At 38.5% G+C, this 24,951-nt stretch overlaps 1 protein-coding gene across 1 annotated transcript in view; it reads left to right on the top strand.

The window, feature by feature from the left end:
* The window catches only part of FRAS1 (Fraser extracellular matrix complex subunit 1), a 524,357-nt gene that overhangs the window by 397,211 nt on the left and 102,195 nt on the right, over positions 1-24,951 (top strand). The window contains exons 36-44 of the mRNA XM_064285669.1: positions 3,142-3,273; positions 4,896-5,021; positions 7,275-7,522; positions 14,493-14,641; positions 15,039-15,201; positions 16,683-16,818; positions 20,894-21,084; positions 22,378-22,531; positions 23,785-24,048. Coding sequence (XP_064141739.1) covers positions 3,142-3,273; positions 4,896-5,021; positions 7,275-7,522; positions 14,493-14,641; positions 15,039-15,201; positions 16,683-16,818; positions 20,894-21,084; positions 22,378-22,531; positions 23,785-24,048 — 1,563 coding nt within the window. The remainder of the gene's footprint in view (positions 1-3,141; positions 3,274-4,895; positions 5,022-7,274; positions 7,523-14,492; positions 14,642-15,038; positions 15,202-16,682; positions 16,819-20,893; positions 21,085-22,377; positions 22,532-23,784; positions 24,049-24,951) is intronic.

Genomic DNA, 24,951 nt, shown 5'->3' with positions numbered 1-24,951 from the left:
AATATGAACTCAGTATCAGCTCATTTCTAGAGACTTGCCTCCAGACAATACATAAAGTCAGTAACAATATATAATAGATTAGAATACATTTCACAAAACATTTAAAAATACGTTATCTTATTTAATCCTAGCAAAAATATTATATAAAAAAAAAGTACTATACCTGAGGAAACTAAGCATCATGGAGAGTAAGTATTCTGCCCAGGTTTCCACCTCTGGTAAAGAGTTGTTGGGTGGACTCTTGTCAATTTCTACTCATAGTGACCCCTTGTGACAGAGTAAAACCACCTCATAGGGTTTTCTAGACTGTAATCTTTATGAGAGCAGTGTGCTAGATCTCTCCCACAGAGCCTCTGGGTGAGTTCAAACTGCCAACCTTTCAGGTAGCAGCCAGGCACCAACTGGTGCATCGCAAGGGCTCCTCGATAAACACTAGAACCTGGATTTAATACATGTTTCTCTGGTCTCGGGTAGTTAGTTTAATGTGATCTGTATTTGTGTTGATCATGAAAAATAGGTGTCACGGTAGTGGAACAGTTTGGTTTCCAAGCCCCAACTTTCACCTGAAAGCTTAAGTAGGTAAAAGTGTTAACAATTAACTTCTCCCAAGTTAAATGATCCTTGAACCTATTATACTAGTAAGGAAAAGGACCTTGGGCTGACCTTAAATTAATTTAGTTTGTTTCTGCCCAAGGTTCCTTTTATTCGGGTGAATACTTTTGGAATCTAGCAGGAAGGAAACCATCTTCTTTAGCAATGTTTTTGAGGGAGAATTTTTAATTGAGCAGATAACCAACTATGGCAGCAACAAGCCCAGGCCCTGACATTATCCCATAGAAGATAGAAGAATAATAGCTCATTTGGTTAATTAGCTAAGATGAGATGGAGAGCTGATGTTTGTGACCTGGCCTGTTTTAAGACCAGGATAAGACACTGCAATGGAGCCCAGAGCAAGGAAAACGCATGAGCAAGTAGTGTTCAAGGGAGTCTAACCCAAAGACACAGTGGGCTGTTTCTCAGAGAAATCAAAAACATTGTTTAAAGAGAAGGTGAAACATGAGTTGCTAACATTTTGATTGTAACTTCTTATGTTTGCTTATAAAACCCTGTTCCTGAATGATTTATTTTCTGGTTATAATAGCTTTTCTTCCATTTACTTACAGAGGCAGGGACATGCCTGTTTACACTGAAGAGCTCTATGACATGACCAAAGCTATTTTTTAGGGACTTTCCTTTCTGCATCTGTAAAATAGGGAGTTAAGGGTGTCCTGAGTTTCTCCCCACTTAAAGAAAATAAATGTAACATTAAAAAAAGTTATATTGTACAATATAACTTTGTTTTTTTATGTAAAAAGCAAAGCTGTCACTTTCATTACTAAGGTTACCTGACCCAAGCCATGGTCTTTTCAATTGCCTCATATGCATGCGAAAGCTGGACAATGAAAAACAGAAAACAGAAGAAGAATTGGTGTGTTTGAGTTGTGGTATTGGCAAAAAATATTAAATGGACCATGGACTGCCAGGAGAATGAACACATCAGTCTTAGAATAAATAAAAGGGGAATATTCCTTAGAAGTGAGGATAGTGAGACTTCAGCTCACTTACTTTGGACACATCATCAGGAAAGACCAGTCGCTAAAAAAGGATATCATATTTGGCAAAGTAGATTGTCAGCAAAGTGACGGAAACCTTTAGTGAGATGGATTGACCCAAAAGCCACAACAATGGGCTCAAACATATCAAAGATCATGAAGATAGTACAGGACCTGGCAGTGTTTTGTTCTGTTCACATAAGGTCACCATGAGTAGGAGCCTACTCGAGGGCAGCTAACAACAACAACAAGTATTTTGCAATTATTTATTTTTAATAACAAAAGGGTTCTTAACGTAGATTCTAGGGGCCTGAGAGAACCCCAAACCCACTGAAATTTATGTAAAAGTTTGTCTGTCTCTGAACCCCTAAAAATTAAGAGCCGTCTCTCCTATGTTTGATGATCCACAGAGAGGAGGAGATTGAGCATAAAGAAGGTGTGGCAATAATTTTGACACTTGACTGAATGACCAGAGTCTAAGCGTTCATCCTCACATGGATAATGGCTTTTCTCCTTCAGCAGGGCTATTTCATAGCTTCTCTAGGACACAGAGTGTACGTTATAAATCCAGTCATATCTTTGAGATCTGTTCCCAAGGAAAAGATAAATCTAAAACCTGAATGGAATCATTAGTAGCAATCACTGAACAGTGCTTTACTTTGCTTAAGGACATGTTAGACTCCTGATGAATTGTTACTAAGGAAGAAACTGAGGAAGGAAACCAGTTTCTTATAACCAACCCATATGCAAGCAGATCACACGTTTAAAATAATTAACAGAACAGTTTTCTCAAGAGCCAGTCAATCAACATGTTGATTTGTGGTGGCGCAGGTATTCTTTCAAATCTGGCTTTTAGAGAAGACAGAGTATATTAAGGTTTGGGAAGGTGGGAATAAGAGGAAAGCAGTTCTGCTTTCATTTCCCTCAGGTGCTTAGTGTTCACTCTGATGTCAGATAACCCAGAGAAATAACATCTAAGGTCACTGTTTTGTTCAACAAAGGTGTCTTCTGTTTATGGCATTGTGCATAATGACCAGATAAAACTGGGGTGCTTACTTCCAAAGAAGTAACATTTGTATGGGTATTTTCTGTCTTTTAAATTTTTTTTTTCCAATGAAACATAGACGTGTTGTGTCTAAAAGAGATGTCATGAAAGAAAACATTTCTGTGAAACACTAGAGGAATGAACTGAATCAAAAAATATTTGTGTTAAAAAAAAAAGCCTTTACCAGCATCATTTAAGAGAGCATATTTTGCCTTACTTTTCCTTCCATTAAGATTTATCAATCGCATCATGGAACCATTTTGTTACTATGGATCTATTAGCCTTTTTCTTACCCAGTAGAAAAAGCCTTGTTAGAATAGCTCACCATATCTTACTTGCTTGCTTACATTTCCCATTTGTAAGCATCTCTTCAAAGTGTTAAGATAATCTAAAAATGCTTCTGGCTACATATTTATGGAAACAACCCAAAGGTGACCAGATGACAAGTTGATTTATTTATATATATGTGTGTGTGTGTCTGTGCCTGTGTGTTACCCTTTCTAGTTTCCGATGGAGAGCACACAAGTCCAGAGACGGTCCTCACCATTCACTTACTTCCCACTGATCAGCAGCTTCCAGTGTTCCAGGTCACAGCTCCACTCCTTGAGGTCAGCCCGGGAGGCAGCACTTCTGTAGGTAAGAACTAGGAGCTGTGGAAAGGGAACCATATTTCAGCAGCAATCCTTGTTCAGCTCTTCTTGATGGTTTGCCAGAAAGCAGTGGCCTCCTCTTCCAGAAGTTCTCTGCAGTGTCACCTATGTCCTTCCTTCTGCCCATTTCCATGCAAATCGAAGCAGCACAGAGAGAAGGAAATAAACACTTCCGAGGCCAACACTCAGTGATGGAATATAACACAGAATTTACTTGCCAACCTCCATGAGTTTGATTTGTTGCCATCACTAAAATATAAAGTAAGAGAAAGCAGAGAAAAGAAAGGGGAGCAGTTTTCGGTGACTACTCTTTTTTTCTATTTAGAAGTGAAGAGTAACAGCAGAAATGACGGATCACAGTAACCTTCAGAAGTTCTGAACAGTTAGCATTGGCCCTGTTATTTTGTATGCAATTTTATTTATTTATTAATATATTTACTGGTTAGAAGTGTATTTATTTTTTACCAAGGACATTTCACTAGCAAACAGCGGATATTGCGATTTTAGTTAGTTTACTCAGTTTCTACATGTGAGTTTGAAGCCGTCAACTAATAGGTTCTTGTCAAGCAGACTAGCAAATTGAAGTCAGCCAGATACAGGGTTAGAAGAACAGAAAGGTTTATTCACGGCTTGCAAACTGAGAGATAGGCAGGAGGGCCTAGTGACCTAAGGCTGCGAGCTCCCTGAACCAGGGCAGATTTGCTCCTTTTATAGGGAGTGACATATATATGCATGAACAGTGAGGAGAGGATCTTCAGTCTTTTGAAGAGTGCTCAGTCTGCATAATTTTTGCAAATGGGTTTTTGCGCACCGCTCTAAAAATACTGCTTACAGCCCTAAAAAATGGTGACGGCTCACTACTGCCACCCCAGGAAGGTCATATAGTGGGCAGATTTGGAATCAGTAGGCTTGCGCCTTAGCCTCCTGCCAGGAGAAGACAAAAAACCTGGAGATTCAACCAATTATGGTGAAGTGCTGTAAAAGGTGTAACAAAAACGTAGCAAGAGTAGGATTTTCTGAAAAATAACTATTGTGAGATGGTTAATAACCCTTAATAGTCCTTTCATGACTGCCTCCTTCAGTTTTCTGTCTAAAGTTAATTATCATCTTATTTATAAACAAACCATATATACAAATATACTTTTACTCCACTCCTTACTTGCATGGTGGCCATAGAGCCATCATTAAAATAACTTGGCTCTTGTATCCAGAAAAAGAAGAAGGGAAGAAACGATGAAAAGCGAAAACAGTGAATAGGAATATTTTCTGGAGGAATCTACCCCAGCAGGTTACGACTGACCTACCTGTGGGCTCCCCCATCCCATGTCCTCATTTGTATGGGGGGAAAAAGGATGTTCTGAAATTCAGCGCTACTTAGAAGCAAACTTCTAGAAGAACCTACTTATAATTTGGGAATTAGCTACATTATCAGTTTTCATTCTTTTGTGGTTGATTGGATTTAAGTAGTGCTTTCTGATAACCATCAGATTATCCCCTGTATTTTTTTTTTTTATGACTTCCAGCCTGGCCTGTGGCTTTAATGTGTACACAGTACACCGTTTCTAATGTACCCATTCTCTCTCATCACGTTTTACTTCCTGACTACAGGACTTCAGTTGTTAGTAAGAAATGCTGACACTGTACCTGAAGAACTCTCCTTTGAGCTTCAGAAACCTCCACAGCATGGCGTGCTCCTTAAATACACAGCTGAGTTCCAAGGACCCATGGTTGCAGGTAGCTCACTCTGCCATTGATCTGCTTGGAGGGACTTTATGCTCTACAATAAGTTTTATGTGTCTCACACAAGAAGTAAAGGCCAATGTAACTTTATGAGAAAAACTATGAGGAGCTATCTAGAAAGAAAAAAAAAAAAAAAAAAAACCATTACTGTTTAGTCCATTGGCCTAGATATTTGGAACTTATTCCTCTGCACTCCTACCCTCACCCCAAAAACTGTGAAGCTGTTTCCTCAAATCGTAGGTGAAATTGAATAAATGTATTTAGAACTACACCATATGAGTTGTCAACTGCCAGCTTCCGATAGCTTGTTCACGGAGATTAATTTGTCTTCCTAATTTGGTATGTGAATTTTCACAGTATTTTTGACATTAAGTCTGTGATAGTGTTAACTACATGTATCTTCATCCATTAAAAAAGGGAATGATTTTTTAAGTATTATCTAGGAGCTATAAGGAGCCCTAGTGGTACAGTGGTTAAGCTCTTGGCTGCTAACCAAAAGTAACTGTGTGATAATGAGACCACCTTTCCAAAATAATATTTATTGCACTTTTGCCAGTTATAAAAAATAATACGTGTTGATTGTTTAGAAAGTATAGAAAAGCTCAAAGAACAGATCTAAAATCTAAATTAAAAAAATCAGCTGTTATATACCAAAGTTGCCATGTGTTGGAATTTACTCAACAGCAAAGGAGTTTTGTTTTGTTTGTTTTTAATATCAAAATGAATATTATCCCTTCAAAACAGTCATTTTGGAATGCTGTATGCTTATTCTGTTTTCCCAAAACTTTTGTTTAATTTCTCCTAAAATATGTATTAATATATTCTTCTGAATATCCCTGGTAGGGACAAATCTTTGCCTGTGAAGGTAGATTGAATTTTTAAGAACAACTAATGTACGTTTGACAGTCGCAAAGGTAGGCTTTCAAAAATTTGCTGAACAAAAGAAGTGTCATTAATACAGATTTGTAGTATGAAAAGGGCACTTACTACTTTAGGAGCATAAGAGCTATAGCCCAGTTTCTTTAGCATATTTAATCTTTATTTCTATAATTATTGTATAAGATCTAGGAATTTTGCAAACCACTAAACCAGTTACCATAAAGTCAGTTCTGACTCATGTTGATCCCATGTGTGTCAGAGTAGAACTGTACTCCATAAGGTTTTCACGGCTGATTTTTTAGAAGTAGATTGCCAGCCCTTTCTTCTGAGGTACCTTTGGGTACACCCAGACCTCCAACCTTTTGGTTAGTAGCTCAGCACATTAACCGTTTGCATCGATAAAACACGTAGCATAATGTTGAAAGAGAAGGCTTAGAATACAGAGAATGAATAAATTCTTTAATGTCATTACATAATACTAATTGTTAGAGCCAATAGTCTGTAATGAGATAGAGGTGAATATAACATCCAAGATAAAGCATTTCCTAATCTGTGCTCTGTGGATTCACTGAGGCTCATGATACTAAGAGACATTTCTCATAAAAAAGGCTTCTATAATCAGACAAGTAAGAGAAGCTTTACTATTTGCATTTTAAGGATTCTAAAATTTTTAATAAATCCTGCAATTTTTAAATAGAAATTCATTTTAATTTTGTTTAATCCTATTTCTCCCTTTTTATTTGACCTTGAAACTTTTTTTACATAACATGTTTCAAATCTATCATGAATTTGTGCTGTAGACTACATAGTTTGGGTTTCTAACTTCAAGTGTATTTTTCAATTCTTAGATCTTTTTTTTTTTTAAAAAAAAACCTTATAGTCTAAAAACAAAGATCTCTTACAAATTCCTCAAGCATAATTTGTTTTCCTAAATTTTCAAAAATATCAAGGTTATATTCCAGAAAGGCTGGCATTAAAAAAAAAAAAAATTGAGGTTTGCCACTTATTTCTGTAGAACTAGGCGTGAAGAATGGATCTTACGGGGGGCAGATTTTGCTCCATATGATTGAGAACTTTTTTAAAAAGTGAAGTAGAGCTATCTCCAGTGGAATTAGCTACCTTGTAAGACAGTGAGCATACCACTTGAAGAAGTATTGAAAAAAAATGAAGGACAGGCTAAATAACCCTTTTTCAATAGTAGTGTAAAGGGAATAGTGTATTGAGTGGGCATTTGGACTAATTAGCTTACAATTCCCAGAGTTTATGATCCTATATGTACTTTGAAATCCTGAGAACAAAGGTATTATATAAATGAAAAGCATTATTCCCAGAAGTAATTGGTATTGCAATTGGTTTTACTCTTGGAAGGTGACACTTTCACATATGAAGATACTGAGAAAAATGCTTTGCGGTATATACATGATGGCTCCTCTGCCTGGGAAGACAGCATGGAGATTGCTGTCACAGATGGCGTCACCACAACAACGTTGGAAGTGAGAGTGAAGGTGTCGCTGTCAGAGGACCAAGGGCCTCGGCTGGCTGCTGGCTCATCTCTGAGCATTACTGTTGCCAGCAAAAGCTCAGCCGTAATCACTAGATCACACCTTGCTTACCTTGTAAGTTCTTATGTTTGTTGTTCTTGTTCACTGAACCTGACTGGACTGACTAGAAAGCAGTGCATATATTTGGGGCTGCAGGTATATGATCATATAAATGTGCTTCTTCCCATATTCCCTGAAGTTCTATTTCAAGGAGTAGTTATGTTGTTTATTCTGGCTGCTCCTAGTGTCTCATGGGCAGACAAGGAGTGAGCAAAACTTAGATGGCAACACAGTGGGTATGTGTAGGGATGGGTGATTGTCAACAAGAAACAGTGTCAATGCCAGAAAAGCCCAGGTTTCTACTTCTTAAGCTCCGTCTCTAATATTTCTAATGGGAATTTTAGGATAAGAGCATTTTAGAAGAAATTGCCTTGTCAATAACTAATAGGTGATGGTGTTTCATGGCCCACCAAGACAAAGCCCACTTTTCATCAGTTTTTGTCTCAAGGCCGGCTCTAGATAGAATACAGGCACAGCCCTTTGGCAATACCTCTCTGCCAGATTCCTTAGACAAGATTACTGATTCACTCTCCATCCCATGTCCCAACAGAAGCAGTGTGGTTAGAGAATAGATGAGAAAATCAGGGACTCTGGGTTTTTCCCCTGCCTGTTCCTAACTTGATAAACGATCTTTGGTAATTAAATGTACCTCCTTATTTTGATCCTATCTCTGGAGATAAGGATAATTAATTTTATTTTTCAATTATGTATATTGTAAACAGATACATACTCTATGTAAACATAATGATGAGTAGTTTTGACAATGCCTTGAAAAGACCAGTGATTATCCAGGAGCAGTTCCTGCTCATTAACTGCGTATTCTAAGCTGCATATCAAAATGTAGGCCCACTGGCAACTGAACATGTATTTTCAGAAATTGATTGAATGTGAATTTGCCCTCCAGAGCAGACAGACTCCAAAAGAACTATTCTAGACTGCTGAGAGCATAGCATACATTTTAAAGACTTAACTCAGTTATATGCTAACTTTCTCTGAGAGATATAGAAGAGTTTTTTTATTTTGTGCCATGGTAAAGTTTTTCCAGATGTGCACAGTTATGAGTTTGCAGTGAACATACAGGAAGATTGGAAAAGCCGTCTGAAATTCTGTTCATAAATGGGGAAGAGTACAAAGTGATAGGAGCAGGTGAGTCTGTTTTTAGTTAGAGCTTCATTAGCTAGATGAGCGACATGATATTGGGAGAGATAAAAGGCAAAAATGGGGTTCTGTGTGATTTTTTTTCTTACTGGTAGTTTCATATACACAGTTTTTTATGCACTGCAAGAAAACAAGTAGGGGAGAAATATTATATAGGTTCTGGAGTTTTAATCCCAGATCACACTTACTGGGGTAGTGACCCTTGGCAAGTACTTAAACCCTCTAAGCCTTAAGTTTCTCATCTGTTATATGGGAAGGATTGATACAAGATTAATCATAAAAAGTTAACTACATTTCTATGCACCAGCCAAAAAAATAATAATAATTAAAAAGATAATACCATTTATAATAACATCACTTATCACATATCTAGGGATAAGTCTAACAAGAGATGTGTAACTTCCATAATGGAGCTATGATTGACCATAAAGAAAGCTCAAAAGACTCTCTTGAGTACTAGAAATAAAAGGAGAATTTAGCTAGGAGCCGGGTATAAGATCACCAAATAACAATAGCATTCCTATGCATCAGCAAAAACATACCTAGTAAATATAGCTAAAAAGATAACATCATTTATAATAGCATTAAAAAGTCCAGATAACTTATACTGAATCTGCAGGTTTCTAGATGGCTCAAACAGTTTAAGTTCAACTTTTAACCTAAGAGTTGGTGGTTCAAACCCACCCAGTGGCGGCACAGAAGAAAGGCCTGATGATCTACTCCTATAAAAATTACAGTCAAATGGCTTAAGGGGACTTCTAAGTCAATTGGCAAAATAATTCTATTATGAAAACATTCTGCATCCCACTTTGAAATGTGGCGTCTGGGGTCTTAAATGCTAACAAGCGGCCATCTAAGATGCATCAATTGGTCTCAACCCACCTGGAGCAAAGGAAAATGAAGAACACCAAGGTCACACGATAACTATGAGCCCAAGAGACAGAAAGGGCCACATGAACCAGAGACTTACATCATCCTGAGACCAGAAGAACTAGATGGTGCCCAGCCACAACCGATGACTGCCCTGACAGGGAGCACAACAGAGAACCCCTGAGGGAGCAGGAGAATAGTGGGATGCAGACCCCAAATTCTCATAAAAAGACCAAACTTAATGGTCTGACTGAGACTAGAAGAATCCTGGTGGTCATGGTCCCCAAACCTTCTGTTGGCCCAGGACAGGGACCATTCCCGAAGACAACTCATCAGACATGGAAGGGACTAGACAATGGGTAGGAGAGAGATGCTGATGAAGAGTGAGCTACTTGCATCAGGTGGACACTTGAGACTGTGTTGGTATCTCCTGTCTGGAGGGGAGATAGGAGGGTAGAGAGGGTTAAAAAATATAAAAATATATTTTTTTGGTTAGAAACTGGCAAAATTGTCACGAAAGGAGAGACTGGAAGGAGGGAGCGGGCTGACTCATTAGGGGGAGAGTAAGTGGGAGTATGGAGTAAGGTGTATATAAGCTTATATGTGACAGACTGACTTGATTTGTAAACGTTCACTTAAAGCTCAATAAAAATTATTAAAAAAAAAATTTTACATTCAAGAAAATCTGGTGGAGCAGTTCTACTCTGTAACATGTGTGGTCACCATGAGTCAGAATTGACAGCAACAAGTTTGGCCTTAGCTATATACTAAATCTAACAGAAACCAGGCAATGCTTCTATAGAGAAAATTATAACACTTAATTCACATACATGAAAAAGTGCTAGGTAAATGATAAGATATACCATATTCATGAATAGGAAGATTTAATATAAAAAAAAAATCAATTCTTCCCCAAAGCAATTTTCAATTCAATTTAGTTCCAATCAATAGCCCAAATGGCTTTTTAAGGAACTTGATGATTCTATAAATATATATGGAAGAACAAAGGGCCAAAATTCTGAAGAGGAATGGTAAGAGAACAGGAGAACTTGGCCTGCCAGATATCAGGATTTATTATAAACTACACTAATTTAATTAAATCTAATTAACAAAAATCTTCACAAATGGACCAATAAGTAACATCATGATGAACAGAGAAAATACTGAAGTTGAAAAGGATTTCCTTTTACTTGGATCCACCATCAGTGCCCATAGAAGCAACAGTCAAGAAATCAAACGACATATTGCATTGGGCAAATCTGCTGCAAAAGACCTCTTTAAAGGGTTAAGCAAAGATGTCACTTTGAGGACTAAGGTGAGCCTGACCCAAGTCATGGTATTTTCAGTCACCTCATATGCATGCAAAAGCTGGACAATGAATAAGAAAGATGAAGAATTGATGCATTTGAAATGTGGTGTTGGCAAAGAATATTGAATATACCATGGACTGCCAGAAGAACAAACAAATCTATCTTGGAAGAAGTACAGCCAGGATGCTTCTTAGACATGAGGATGGAGAGACTTCATCTCACATACTTTGGACATGTTATTGGGAGATACCAGTCACTGGAGAAGGACATCATGCTTGGTAAAGTAGAGCGTCAGCAAAAAAAGAGGAAGACCCCTAATGAAATGGATTGACACAGTGGCTGCAACAATGGGCTCAAACATAGCAACAATAGTGAGGATAGCACAGGATCAGGCATTGTTTCATTCTGTTGTACATAGGGTCACTGAGTCAGAACCAACTCAACGGCACCTAACAACACTAATTAAAATAGTGTACAGAAATGGATTTGTCTAATATAATAGAGTTCATACATGGATCTCTGATGTAAGACAGAGATAGTGAATCAGATCTGTGGTAACAGGAGGAATTATTTTTTAAAATTGTTCTGGACAAAATGATATTTAATACATTAAAAAAATAACTTTGACCCTCGCCTTATGTCCTATACAGAAATTAACTCCAGGCAGATCAAGTAATTAAATGTCATAAAGAGAATTTCACAATTCTTTATAGAATATGTATGAATCTTTTTATGATATTGGAAAAGAGAAGAACTTCTTAAAACCAGGAACAGAAAGTGCTAATTATAAGAGAAAAGATTAGAAAAATGTCTGTTCATCAAAACACAATGTCACACATTAAATTGTATCCCCCCAAAATGTGTCAACTTGGCTAGGCCATGATTCCCAGTGTTGTGTGATTGTCCACCAATTTGTCACCTGATGTGATTTTCCTTTGTGTTGTAAATCCTGTCTCTATAATGTTAATGAGGCAAGATTAAAGAAAGGTATTTTAATGAGGCAGAACTCAGTCTACAAGATTAGGCTGTGTCTTAAGTCAATCTCTTTTGAGATATGAAAGAGAGAAGCACACAGGGTAGAATTGCTCCATAGGGTCTTCTTGATGGTAATCTTTATAGAATCATTTTGGCAGGACTTTCTTCTATGGAGCCACTTGGTATGTTCAAGTTCTCAACCTTTAGGTCAGCAGCCAATCACCAACCAGTTGGCAAATTAAGACTATATACTATTTTATACCCATTCAGTTGGCAGAAGTTAAAAGGTCTAACAACACCGAGTACAGAAAGGAAGTCCATCTACAGGAGTTTTACATTGGTGGGGTGTAAACTGGGAAATAATTCGGTATTATCTTGTGATGATGAATATTCACCTGCCCTGTGACCTAAGCATTCCACTCCTAGATCATAACCAAGAGATATTTTCAGGTATACACTAAAAGACATATACAAGAATATTCATAGGAATGTTCATAGTAGTACTATTTGTAATAGCAAAAATATTAAAACAATCCATCATCAGCAGAACAGATAGATAGCTTGTGGTATACTCACTCTATAGAATATTAGAGAGCAGTTAAAAACAAACGTACTATAGCTACATGCAGAGCCCTGGTAGTATAGTGGTTAAGAGATGGGCTGCTAACCAAAAAGGTGGCAGTTTAAATCTACCAGCTGCTCTTTGGAAACCCTATGGGGCAATTCTACTCTGCCCTATAGGGTCGCTATGAGTCAGAATCAACTTGAAGGCAACGGGTATAGCTATAGGCAACAATATAGATGGGTTTTAGCTGTGTATTATTGAGTTAAAAAAAAAAAGTCCTGTAAGAGTAGTTTTATATGTTCAAAAATAAGTTAAAATTAAATAATATACTTTTTTAGCAATATATCAAACTACATTAAGAATTCAAGGGAATGAAAAAAAAAAAAGATTCTGGGAGATGGGAGTCCCAGAGATAAGATGAGGGAGGAGCATATAGGTAAATGTTAGTTGTTATCTAAATTCCAGTTCTTGTGTTGAATGGTGGGTCCATGGCTATATAAAGAATAGAAAGAAAATGAACGATTGAATGAACACAAAAGGGGTAAGAAGGTCCTTTAGCAGGAGTGTTCCACGAGAACATGGTCAGTATGTTTATGAATTGTTTTATACCCCAAAATAATTTTCTTTAAATTATGACAGGGTATTTTCAGAAAAAAGAAAAAAAAAAAAAAAAAGCTGATTGACCACTTTTTCAAACCCATTAGCCCTTTGAGATTTGTAACTAAGATACGACTTTCATGAAATAAGCGTTTCTTTGTCCAATTTTCCACGCTGGGAATTAATTCTAATCAAGAACCAGGAACTCTGTCCTTGTGGTTTATCACTACTGCAGAAGACAGTACTTTAAAACTCTCACCTGTCTTTTTAAAATTCTTTGTAAGAAGGTACAGCAATATTAGGAAGTAGTCTGTTAGAAGCCTATGTATTATATTTGACAACCCGTGTGGAGAAACAGAGAAACTTCTAAAGAGTATAAATTTAGGGAAAATTTTCTGAAGTTTAGCAGCTTCAATGAATTTGAGTTCCCTTCCTTGCTAGTGCTGAGTGATATGAGGAAATAAGGAAAATTCTGTGATCTTGCTTTAAAGGCTCTGAACTAGTAACTCAGAGGGCCCTGGGAATATAAGTAAGAACTGACTGTCCCCACCCACCATGCTCACATGCCTGACTCATACCTCAACCAACTGTAGAATACAGCCTTGAAGATTTACATTTGAAGATATAATTGACCGTGCAACATTTATTTTCATTTGTTGCTGTGGTAAAGTGGAGACTGTCCCCCTTTTTATAATCAAATGCTCTAAAAGATGAATGACTTAGGGGATTTTTCCAAAAAGATGTTGTTTGCCCCCTAGATATTTCCAAAATTATCTTTGAAGAAGGAGGAAATTGTTCTTTAAGACATTCAATTATTGTCCACACAGAAAGCCAATTTTATTTCTCAACAAACAATACAAAAGGAAAGGGAAATGGTCTTTGTTAAGATTAACCTGGGGGATCGAGCATCTACAGGTATAATCCTGATAGAATGAATCTATAGATTTCCTAAATTTTTTTGTGAAGCCAAAATTTTATCATACTGAATATTATTCAATGTGGGTCATTCATCGACTAAACTAAAATAGCTTTCATTGTTTCTATTTTCACTTTTTAAACCATTGTATTGTATACTGTGATGGAATTTTCCTGTATCCGAAGAGCAAACTATCCTTAGCAACTTTAGAAGAAGCCTACATCTGTGTTTATAGATAGATGACTTGTAGCTCTGAATATGTTTTATTCTTCACTAGATGGCTGTAATACAAATACAACCTTGTGTGGCTCTTACAGTAATATTAGCGTATCTCTTTGTTCTATGCTCCCTATTTAACGTGTATTTGCCCTCTATTCTCCTGAGCTGTTGTTGGAGGAAGAGACTATCAAAAAGATGTTTTAAGAGGAATAAATACTGGGATGTTCATGCAGTTTGGAATGGTGTTGCTTAATGTTAAAAGGAAAGAGACCCATCGAGTTAGCAGAGAAGGAACGCTTGTGATCTTCTTAACTACTGGAAGTATTTATTCCTGTGAATGTGTATTCATGTCCTGCCTCATATTTACCTGATTAGGATGATTCTTCCCCCGACCCAGAGATCTGGATTCAGTTAATTTCTCTGCCAATGTATGGTGCTCTCTTAAGAACCTCAGGACCGGAGGTGGAAGAACTCTCAGAAATGTCCAATTTCACAATGGAAGACATCAACAACAACAAGATTAGGTACATAACCAGTTTGTATTATTTTAACAATGGGGGCAGTTGTGGTTCAGTGGTAGAACTCTTGCCTTCCATGTGGGAGACCGAGATTCAGTTCCAGTGAACCTCATGCAGTAGTCCAGTCTGCAGCCGATCATGGGGATGACAAAGGACTGGGCAGCATTTTGATCTGTTGTACGTGGATTTGCCATGAGTCAGGGGGTGACTCAACAGCAGCTAACAATAATAACAATTATATAACAGAATTAAGAAAAAAAAGTTTAAAAATATTTAAGCAGCTGGTTGTAGCTTCCTTGAAAGAATATATTGCTTCTAGCCCCATTTTTAAACAAAGATGCAGTTATCTTACCTGGCTTGTCAGTGTGTTTCATTAATTTGATTCTTCTTTTGGCTTCTAAAGGTACTCAACTGTGTTTGAGCCAGATGGTCATCTGGTTACTGATAGCTTCCATTTCTCTGTTTCTGACATGGACCACAACCATCTGGACAATCAGATGTTTACCATCATTATCACTCCCGTTAAGAATCCACCTCCAGTCATTGCTTTTGCTGACCTTATCACGGTAAATGATTCTCAAATCAATAAATAGTGAGTGCTATAGATCACTGGCTCTTTGGAGATGTAAATAAAGGGTCTTCTGACTAAATTGGCAGCCATGTTCTTCCCCCAGATTATTTATACATTGATATCAAGATGTGCATGGCTTTCAACCGTGAGTTTTTTTTTAAAGTATGAAAGTAATTATATGCATGAGACCAAATAATTATGTCTATATCAGTTAGTCAACAAATATGTATACTAAGCTAAATGTTAGTATAAGGAGTAAAATCAGAAATGCAATGTATCTTTGAGGAGTTTACAATCTAATGTTGACAGCAATTAAAAACATGAGGAATAAGGACAGTGCCCCAAGTTAGTCCTTAAATTAAGTCAATACTCATCACTATAAATATTGTTTTTAGGTCCTTGGGGTGCTGTATTTGTACCCTGGTCGTGGAAGGTACCTAAACCTGAGTTCAAGTCCAGGTTGTGTTCTTTAATAACTGAGTAACCTTGTACCAATTAATCTTAGCATCGATTTCCTCATCTTTAAAATATTATTCTCCCAAATACATAGAGGGGTTGATCTGATGATTAAATACAATAGCTAGTGAATAAAACCACTAGTGCATGGTGGGAGGTCACCAGAAATGAATTCCCTTTCCTCTTTCTGTTCCAAGTACCACAGTGTCAAAAGCTCAGGAGTTTAGTGTTTCTAAATGGTTTTTATATTCCTCCCATTTTCCATTCCACACCTGGGGAAAACACTTGGATTCGTCCCCATTCTTAGAGTCTGTGTGACCTTCCACTTTGTACAGTTAGCCTAGGTGTCATTCAGACTGAAATGGCTTGGTCATTTCTAGCAGGCTAGCAAAAAAAAAAAAAAGAACCAGGCACAGGTTGCAGAGTTAGCATACAAAACAGGGCCCTAAGGAAAAAAAGAACTGCTTTTATTTTAGTGGTTTATTTTCTTCCTTGACATTAAGATAAGCACCATTTTTCAGGTATGGTGAACCCTTTCTTCCCAGCACACCTATAAATATATACCATCAGGGAATAAATGGGACTTTGGTCTGGATGGGAATGCCCGTAGAACTGAGTCACCCTCCCAGGATCCAAGGGAGGACTGGATCAATCATTCTCTAGCTATAGGCTTTTGAATGTTGAAATGGAAGGAAGGCAGCTATCCTGTCATATGGCTGTGCGGAGGTGGGTGATTAGAATGGTCTGGAGCTGCTTTATAACCAGATCCATCATTTAATGAAGCACAACTTTGAAGGGAGACACTGAAGCCACCGTGTCTAAGTGTAGCTTTGAGAGGCACTGAAAGATTGCCTGGTTTCAATGGCACACACATTGCTCATTTCCTCTGTAGAGGATCTGTGTCCTCAAAGAAGTAGAATTGGTGCTGGAAGGTCACCCCAGGCAGCACTTTTCAATGCCTTTCTTTTTTATGCAATTATATGCAACTGCCCAAGGACTCTACGTTCTTTTCTTTCTTAGGTTGATGAGGGAGGGAGAACCCCACTCTCATTTCACCATTTCTTTGCTGCTGATGATCATGACAACCTCCAAGGAGATGCCATCATTAAACTAAGTGCTCTGCCCAAATACGGCTGCATTGAGAACACAGGAACAGGTAACAGAAACAACTCTGCTGTACATTTTTCAGGACCTGGAAAGAAGGGAGGGCAGAGGGAGAACACTGGGGCTCATTGAGCCTGCAATGGAGAACTAAAGTGGAATGGAACCATTTCAAAGAAATGGAAGGAAGGAAGGTTTCATTCATTTGTTCAAAGATTTATGGGGCATTTTTTGTATGATGGGCACTTTTTGAAGCACTGAAGATCCATCAGTGAATAGAATAGACAAAAATACCTATCCTCATGGTGCCTCAGGTCCTTGTGGAGCGAGAAAGATAAGAAACCTAATAAATGAGAACATTGTATGTTAGAAGGTGAATAAGTCTATGGAAAAAAAATAGAGCGGCATAAGTGGATTCAGAGTGCCAGCAACTGGAGTGGCAGAGCTTATGGACTGAGTGTCAAGGAAATAAAAATTCTTGTCCTTTTACTGTGAGACTGCTGTGGTTTAGCTGAACCATAGCTTGTGTCTCAGCTTCTTCTAAGAATATGACACGAATTGAAATGCATGCTTGTCTATTTGTCACACCCTCCTCAACGTCCCTCCCCCTCCGCCATCTGCCTCAGGCCCACTGCCCTTGGTGGTTATCACAGAGAAGGATAGGCCAGAAGCAGTGTACAGTCTGTAGGTTCCCCTGAGACCTGATGTGACTGGCAGTTCAGACAGCTCATGGCAGGTTGCTGCACAGCTGACTTGGCAATGAGATTCCAGTGCTTGGCTCTAACTGGCATGCAACTACAGCTCCCACAGAGAAGCTGTTGACTGAAGGTGTCTGTGGCCAGTATGGTGCCTGGGATGTGAGCCTGGTTACTGGAAGTTCATTTAGCAGTGGTCATGTTTCCCTACAGAAAGTCGTGTGTCTTTTTCCCAATGTACCTTTCAGTATTTGTATTCAGATTTCTTTATGGCTGAATTAGGTTTATTCCAACAAACATTTGTGCTAGATACAATGGATGTAAAGATTAATAAAATGCAGACCCTGTCTCATGGGAGTCAGTTATGAAGACTGCTGAATTACAATAAATGACAGATGCCAGGACAGGGAAAGGAGCTAAGCTATGAGAGAACACATAATAAGTAACAATCACTTTTATCTGGGGACAAAGAAAAGTCTGAGGATTGTTATTTTGTTAGTTGCTGTCAAGTCAATTCCAACTCATGGCAACTCCATGTGGGTCGGAGTAGAACTGTATACCATAGAGTTTTCAAGGCATTTCAAAAGCATATTGCCAAGACTGTCTCCCAAGGCTCTTCTGGGTGGATTTGAACCACCAACTAGAGAGGGAAGAAGGCAGGTTCTAAGCCTCTGGGAATTTCAGTGCCCACACAAAAACCATAGAAGGAAGATGGGCTTCCCTCTGCTTGCATAGTAGCTTTAACATAAACCTGATGGGGCAAACCCTTCCTTAAGTACCTCCTTCCCTGACAACTAGTAGTCAAACACTTAACCAGTTGCACCACTCAGGAAAGTGATATTTAAACTGGAACTTGGAGAGTTAGGAGCAGTTGTCATGTGCATAAGGGAAATGGCATTTCTTGCAGAGAGAAGAGCGTGGGCAAAGGTGGGGAACCCTGAAAGGATGTCTGTGCCCAGCCTTCTCTTCTCTCTGTGTAGTTTCTTAGTAAGCCTTTCTAACATCGCTTTATGTTAACCTGGAATGCATGTAGAGGAGTGGCTCACTGGTACAAATGTCCAACTTCTGGCAAACCTCAGCCCCTCTAACACAGGGCTCTCAAACTTTCTGTGTGCCTAAGAATCACTTGGAGGGCTTGCTTGGACACAGTTTCGTGGACATCATCCTCAGAAATCCTGATTCGGGGCGGGGTGGGGGAGGCGGTCAGATGGGGCCTGTGAACCTGCATTTGTTATGGGCTCACAGGTAATGCTCTTGCTTCTGGTTAGAGGACCACACATGGAGAACCACTGCTCTGCAACAGTGATATGAACCTGAAGGAAGCACAAGGCTTTCAGGGGGCCAGAATAATTGTCTAAGGTCCGTCAGCTAAGAACCTCACAATTTGCTCCATAGGAAAGGCCCTTCTGCCTTTGTTCATAACCAGGTCAGCTTTATGTATATGAAACTAGCTTCCTAGATTCAGAACCCAGCTGACGAAAATAACATATTTTTTAAAACTGCTAGAAGTAGCAGCTTTTATTTCTTACCAAGAAGAAGAGAAGAAACAGAATGATTATATTGTTAGGTATGAAATCTAAAAGCATGGAATCTGTATTCTTCTAGAACCTGCACAAACAGGCAAGGACCCACCTTGATCACTCTGGGACATCACTATATTCCGTTGCAGTGCCATAAGAGATGTTCATAATGATAATCTGGGTGCATCAAGCACTATTTAATTTGCACATTCTATAGTCTATGTAAGAAGGCAGGGAAGCATATTAATAAAGATTTACATCAAAAGTAAAAGGTACAGTTTTAAAAATTGCAAGAATTTGTGCTTAAAGCCTCAGTGACAGATTTACTTGTTGAATAGCTTGTTCTCCAATGATATAACATTAAGTGTTATTATACTTGTATTTGTTTTTAGGCATCATTTGCTTTACTTAGACTATTTTTGGTCCAAATAGTGAAGCTACATTTCACGTACTTATAGTGATCAATGGGAGGAGAAAATAAAAATTTGAAAGAATTATTGCAGCTCCCTCTGGAAACCCTGAAATGTATGTGTCCTTAGGGATCATCACGGTGTCTGGTCACTAAGAACTCTCTATGCTTCTGGTGCCAAGAGGAATCAATGACAGTAAATCTGAGGGGTAAAATTGAAGAAAATTTATGTCATTGAAGAAAAATATTTGTTTTGAGTCTTTAGTTCAAACTCAAAGGAAATTTTAAATAAAACTTTTTCATTCCTAGACTTTCTGTTGGAATATCAACAAAAAATGGCACTGTCTACAATTCAGAAAGTTAATAGCCTTGCAATTTATGGCCTGATCTTCACAAAGGACCATGAGGGAGAGAAGGGAGAAACCTTGTTGCTTTCAGATCTGTTATCTACACTTTTCTGTGTTGTTAGATCTCCAGTGAATGGTTGAAGACACAGGGGTTTCTTTTTTCTCCTCTCTCTAGAAGAAAATTGTGGTAACAATTTAAAATCAATCAATTAGAGAGACTCAGTTTAGAATCAAGTAAGAGACAAGTCGTCCATTATTTAGAAATTGCTTACTCTTCCCCTTGGCCTTGTGCAGTGTTAGGGGCTGGGAGGAGTAGGGAGTAAACCGGAGACAACACTTCCTGCAGAGCTCTCCACGGTAGCCCTGGTGTACTGTCCCCAGTACTGCACTCTCAGCCATGCCAGAGTTTCCTTAAGGGACCGAGAAGTAAAGTGAAAACATGCAGGAGGAAATATTTCTTGGCTAAATGTAGTATTTTTTAAATGTAGTATTACCAATTACCAGCTGTCATCAAGTTGATCCCAACTCATGGCAAACCCATGCGTGTCAGAGTAGAACTATGCCCCATAGGATTTTTTTTGAAAGTAGATTACCAGATCTTTCTTCTGAGGCATCTCTGGGTGGACTAGAAGCTCTAGCCTTTCAGTTAGCCGCTGCATGTATTAACTGTTTGCACCCTCTAGAGGCTCACAAACATGATATACAGTTAAGTTTTTCTTGGGGAGAGAATGAGGGTTCTTCTTTCACGATATTCCAGGTAGAGTGGTTTTAAAACTGGCTGGAGCATGAGGTAGAACCTCTGCTATTGTTTTGTATTTATGCCAGGACTTATGTCCTCACAGATTCCTAACAATACAACCACTGATTCCTGCTTCGTAAAATAATAGCAACCCAAGTGCTTTCATATATATTATGTCATCTGATTCCCTGAGGAGGCAGCAGGTAGACATATCTGTCTATAGAGGAGAAATAACCAGTGGGAAAACTAGGATTCTCCCTCAGGTCTTATAACTCCTAGTCTTGCACTTGCTCCACTCTCCTGTCTTTATTCTTAAAGATATTTTCATCTTTTGTTGATGATGGTGTTTTGTTTTCTAATTCAGCCTAGTACACAGGTATTGATGGATTAAGATAAAACTCTCTCATGATGTCGATGCAGGTGATCGCTTTGGCCCTGGAGCTACCAGTGACTTGGAGGCATCGTTCCCTATTCAAGATGTCCTGGAAAACTACATTTACTACTTTCAGAGTGTTCATGAAAGCATTGAGCCAACCCATGATATTTTTAGTTTTTATGTGACTGATGGAACTGGTCGTTCTGAAATTCACAGCATCAATATCACCATCGAGGTAAAGACTTTGGAAATTGGAAAAGTTGGGTCTTTGACCATAAAACAACACCATTAGGTAGTTTTATATGGATCCCAAAGCAAAGATTGGATCTGACCTTCAATTTTAAAATTCAATTTTAAAATATAACCCCAACCTTCAGAGAACTTGTAGAATTAAGGCTGCCATTTTGGGGAAGGCCTGCCTTGGAAATCTGTATTTTCATTTCAGAGGAAAATTTGTTCGTTCTTGTGTGGAAACCATTTGTGAGAGTCAGACAGAAAACTCGCCAACCCCATATTTAGATTAAAACATTTTTCCCTGAAATTATTGTTTGTGGTTCTACATGCGTAATTTCTTTTTGTTATATTTTAGCCATTTATTTATTGACTTGTAACATCAAAGAAATGTGTTCCTTGATGCTGTATTTATTCTCATTTGAGTAACTATGTAGGTTGTCATACCACCCCAGAGAAAGAGATAAAAGATAAAACTAGAAGGAAATACCTCTGCCTTGGAAAAATAAAACATACAATACCCTCAACACTGTTAAGGGACAATGGTGGAGGAAGGTGGTACGGGGACAGGGAGATGGTGTTAGGAACGCGTACTTTAAATATGGTTCCCTTCTGTAAGTACTGTGATATGTTTAGGATTTTCTAAGACAGTACTGATTTCAAATAATGTACTGTTTTATCCCCCAAATGTACTTTTCAGACCACATGTCAGTATTTTTTGTTTGGAAAATAGTCATTGGACCTATGGAAGATAGCTGAGATTTTTGTAGAGTATCCATCAACTTCTTTTCAAGGGGACATTTTGTTTATGTGACTTGATCTCTTTTAAATGAATCATTTTGGCTGGGGAATAATGATGGTGACACGTTAAAAGCTGTTTCAATGGAGATTACCCCCTGATGCGATGGGTAGGGTGAGAAGGGTACTTTATCTTGGTGACGTTCTTTTCTCCAAGCCCAAAACCCCAATTAAAGCATGAGAAAACATCAGACAAGCTCAAATCCTCTGCTTTAGCAGTAACGTTCCAATATTACTGTCTTGGTCTTTACAAATGTATCATGGTTATGTAAGATGTTAACGTTAGGGGAGGCTGAGTGAAGAGCATATGAGAACTCTGTATTATCTTTGCAACCTTTCAGTAAATTGAAAATTATTCCAAAGTAAAATTTTTATTTAAGACAAGACACTGTTTTGATGGTGAAATTTACTGCGACAATGATGCTGTCTTTGAATAATATGCATTTTCTTTATTCCTAAACCAGTATCTGTGTGACCTAGTATTTTATGCTTTAATCAGAGGAAGAATGATGAGCCTCCCAGGATGACCCTGCGGCCCCTCAGAGTGCAGCTAAGCTCTGGAGTGGTTATAAGCAATTCTTCCTTGAGCCTGCAAGACCTGGACACTCCAGATAATGAGCTGATTTTTGTATTGACAAAAAAGCCTGACCACGGTAGGACACAACCTGCTATGGAAATCTTAATTGAGGTGCCTGATGGGTTATTAGAATAAACACAGAAGATTTCAGTTGACTGTTCCTTCACCTATCCTGTGTATAGTCCATTCTTTGCATCAAAGCATAATTAAATTCACAGCTAGCTAATTTCTTTGGGGTCATAGTAGACACAAACCAAAAAAAAAAAAAACCAAAACCCAGCTGCTTTAAAAACCTGAATCGTAGGTAATTGAGATCTCCGAAATTTAATTTCAGCTGCTTTCTTTCTTATGTAACCTCAGGCAAAACAAGTTTCAGAGTGTTCGTGCTCTTTTCTTAGAGTAGATAGACATGATGACTTCATAATTCTGGGCCTATCTCATGCAAAGAACCGTGTGGCAGCCTTGTTACTAATTGCAATATTGTTCACCTTAGGTTAGAGATGTGCCAAATGTCTTTATAAGCTTGTTCTTTTTGCAAAAAAAAAAATTTCCTGATTTAAACCAGGGGCAAAAACCACTGTGGAGATCTTCTACCTACTTCTTTCCTAAATGCTACCCTCTGGTATTAGCTAAAGCTCTGGAACTTTCTTCTTCCAATCAGTGTGTCTCTGTCATAATGCCTGTTGGTCTTTTAAAGACAAAATTATTGCTGTTGATGGACGGTTAGTAGAAGAGGCTGTTGGTCATGACATTTTACCTTACCTTCGTTCACTTTCCCTTTCTTTAATGAAGTCCTTTAACTATCCAATTGCATACACATGACCCTTAAAATCAGAAAAATGTGCCTCAATCTAAAGATGCTTTCTGAATATGTTTCTAAATTTGAAAGAAATTTATTTTACATCTGAGCATCAAAAGAATTTAAAACACATTCCCATCTCCCACCCCAGCTGCCCTAGAAGGGAGGCAGTGAGTGAAGAGTGCCATTTTCATTTTGTGGAAGGGAAAAATAAGGTTTAAATAACGAAGTGAATTTGTGTTCATGAAGGGAGATTTGATTTCCAAGCTACTATTACCACCTCTATCTATGTCTCCTTAAGAGATTTTTTCCAGGAAAAGTGGGACATTGTCTTCTTTTTTGTAGATGAGGCCGCAGGACAGCACCCTGTGCTTATATATAAAACATTAGTCATTGATGTATGTGTCACCAAGAGCCTCTGAAGTGCTTGACGTTTTGCCCAGGTTCATACTAGTGGGTGAAATCAGACTGTTTTGGCACCATATATGTTCTACCATTGTTCCTTTGTTTTTCTGTACTTCCTTCCTCAGGTCATCTGCTCCAGAAGCAAACTGCCTCTGAGCCACTAGAGAATGGGAGGGTTTTAGCCCAGGGCTCCTCCTTTACCTACCAGGATGTCCTGGATGAGCTGGTTGGGTACAAGCCAGGTGGCCATGGTGTGGCAGTGGATGAGTTCCACTTCTCCCTGACTGATGGCAAACATACCAACACAGGGAGGATGGAGATCTACATAGAGCTGCCTATAAGTGACACCCTCCAGTTGGTGGTAAACTGGGGCCTACAGCTCTCAGCAGGTACTAGGGCAATGGAAGAGGGTGGCTCTGGTTCTTCTGTCCTTATTTCCTGTTAGTCAGGTATACAGTGATTTCTTCCACATACGCTCTGTGGGTGGATCTTGAACTAGCTGCCCAGAACTTGGGGAGACTTCAGTTTGAGAGAACTGTTTTTTTGAGGAGATACTGTTTGAGTGAAGAATGTGAATGTCTGAATTATTTGGACCACATGCCTCTGTTTGTGAATTTGAGAAAAGGTTGAGATGAGTTAGTAGTATTTCCAGAGTCCCCCAAAATCTTGATTTATCCAGCTATTCCTATACTGCCCTATACTCAGATTTCTTGCAGCATTGCCATCAACCAATCCCATGGAAATAAGTAAAAAAATAAATCTAGCAGGGTTTTCAAGATACTAATAAAAGGAGCCATGGTGAGGAGCAATTGGGAAGTCATCATGCAGCTACTATGATAAGCGTCAGTTTTGGGCTCAATTTGCGGGAGAAAGTTTCTTAATTAGGGAGTGAGCCTTTTATCTATACAGCGTCTACATTTTGACAGGTTTCTGGTATTTGTCTATTCTTAACCTCACATGTATTTTGTAGTGAAAAATATATGGTGTAAGGATATCTGAAAATTTGGGATTCCTGATGTCCCAGGTATCAGGTCTAAGATTTGATTTTACCCTTCTCACTTAACAAGCTATTAAGTTAGCTTGTTGCTATTTCATGGATGATGGTGGAAGACATGAGATTCCTCAATCAGTCAAAGCACTTGCTACTCACAGCACAGCAGGCAACGTGAGCAAGTAAGTTTGCTTCAGTTCTATAGGCCCTTCAAGTCCTGTGGGAGGAGTGATAAAGATGGACCACATAGGTGTCTTTCACATACAGTGGGATGTGTTACAGAAGAGGAACCCTGAGCTTG

This window comes from Loxodonta africana, chromosome 5 (assembly GCF_030014295.1).
Source record: "Loxodonta africana isolate mLoxAfr1 chromosome 5, mLoxAfr1.hap2, whole genome shotgun sequence".
NCBI classification, from domain to species: Eukaryota; Metazoa; Chordata; class Mammalia; order Proboscidea; family Elephantidae; genus Loxodonta; species Loxodonta africana.
Note: the sequence above shows the minus strand (reverse complement) of the source record. Positions and strands in the feature narration are given on the sequence as shown.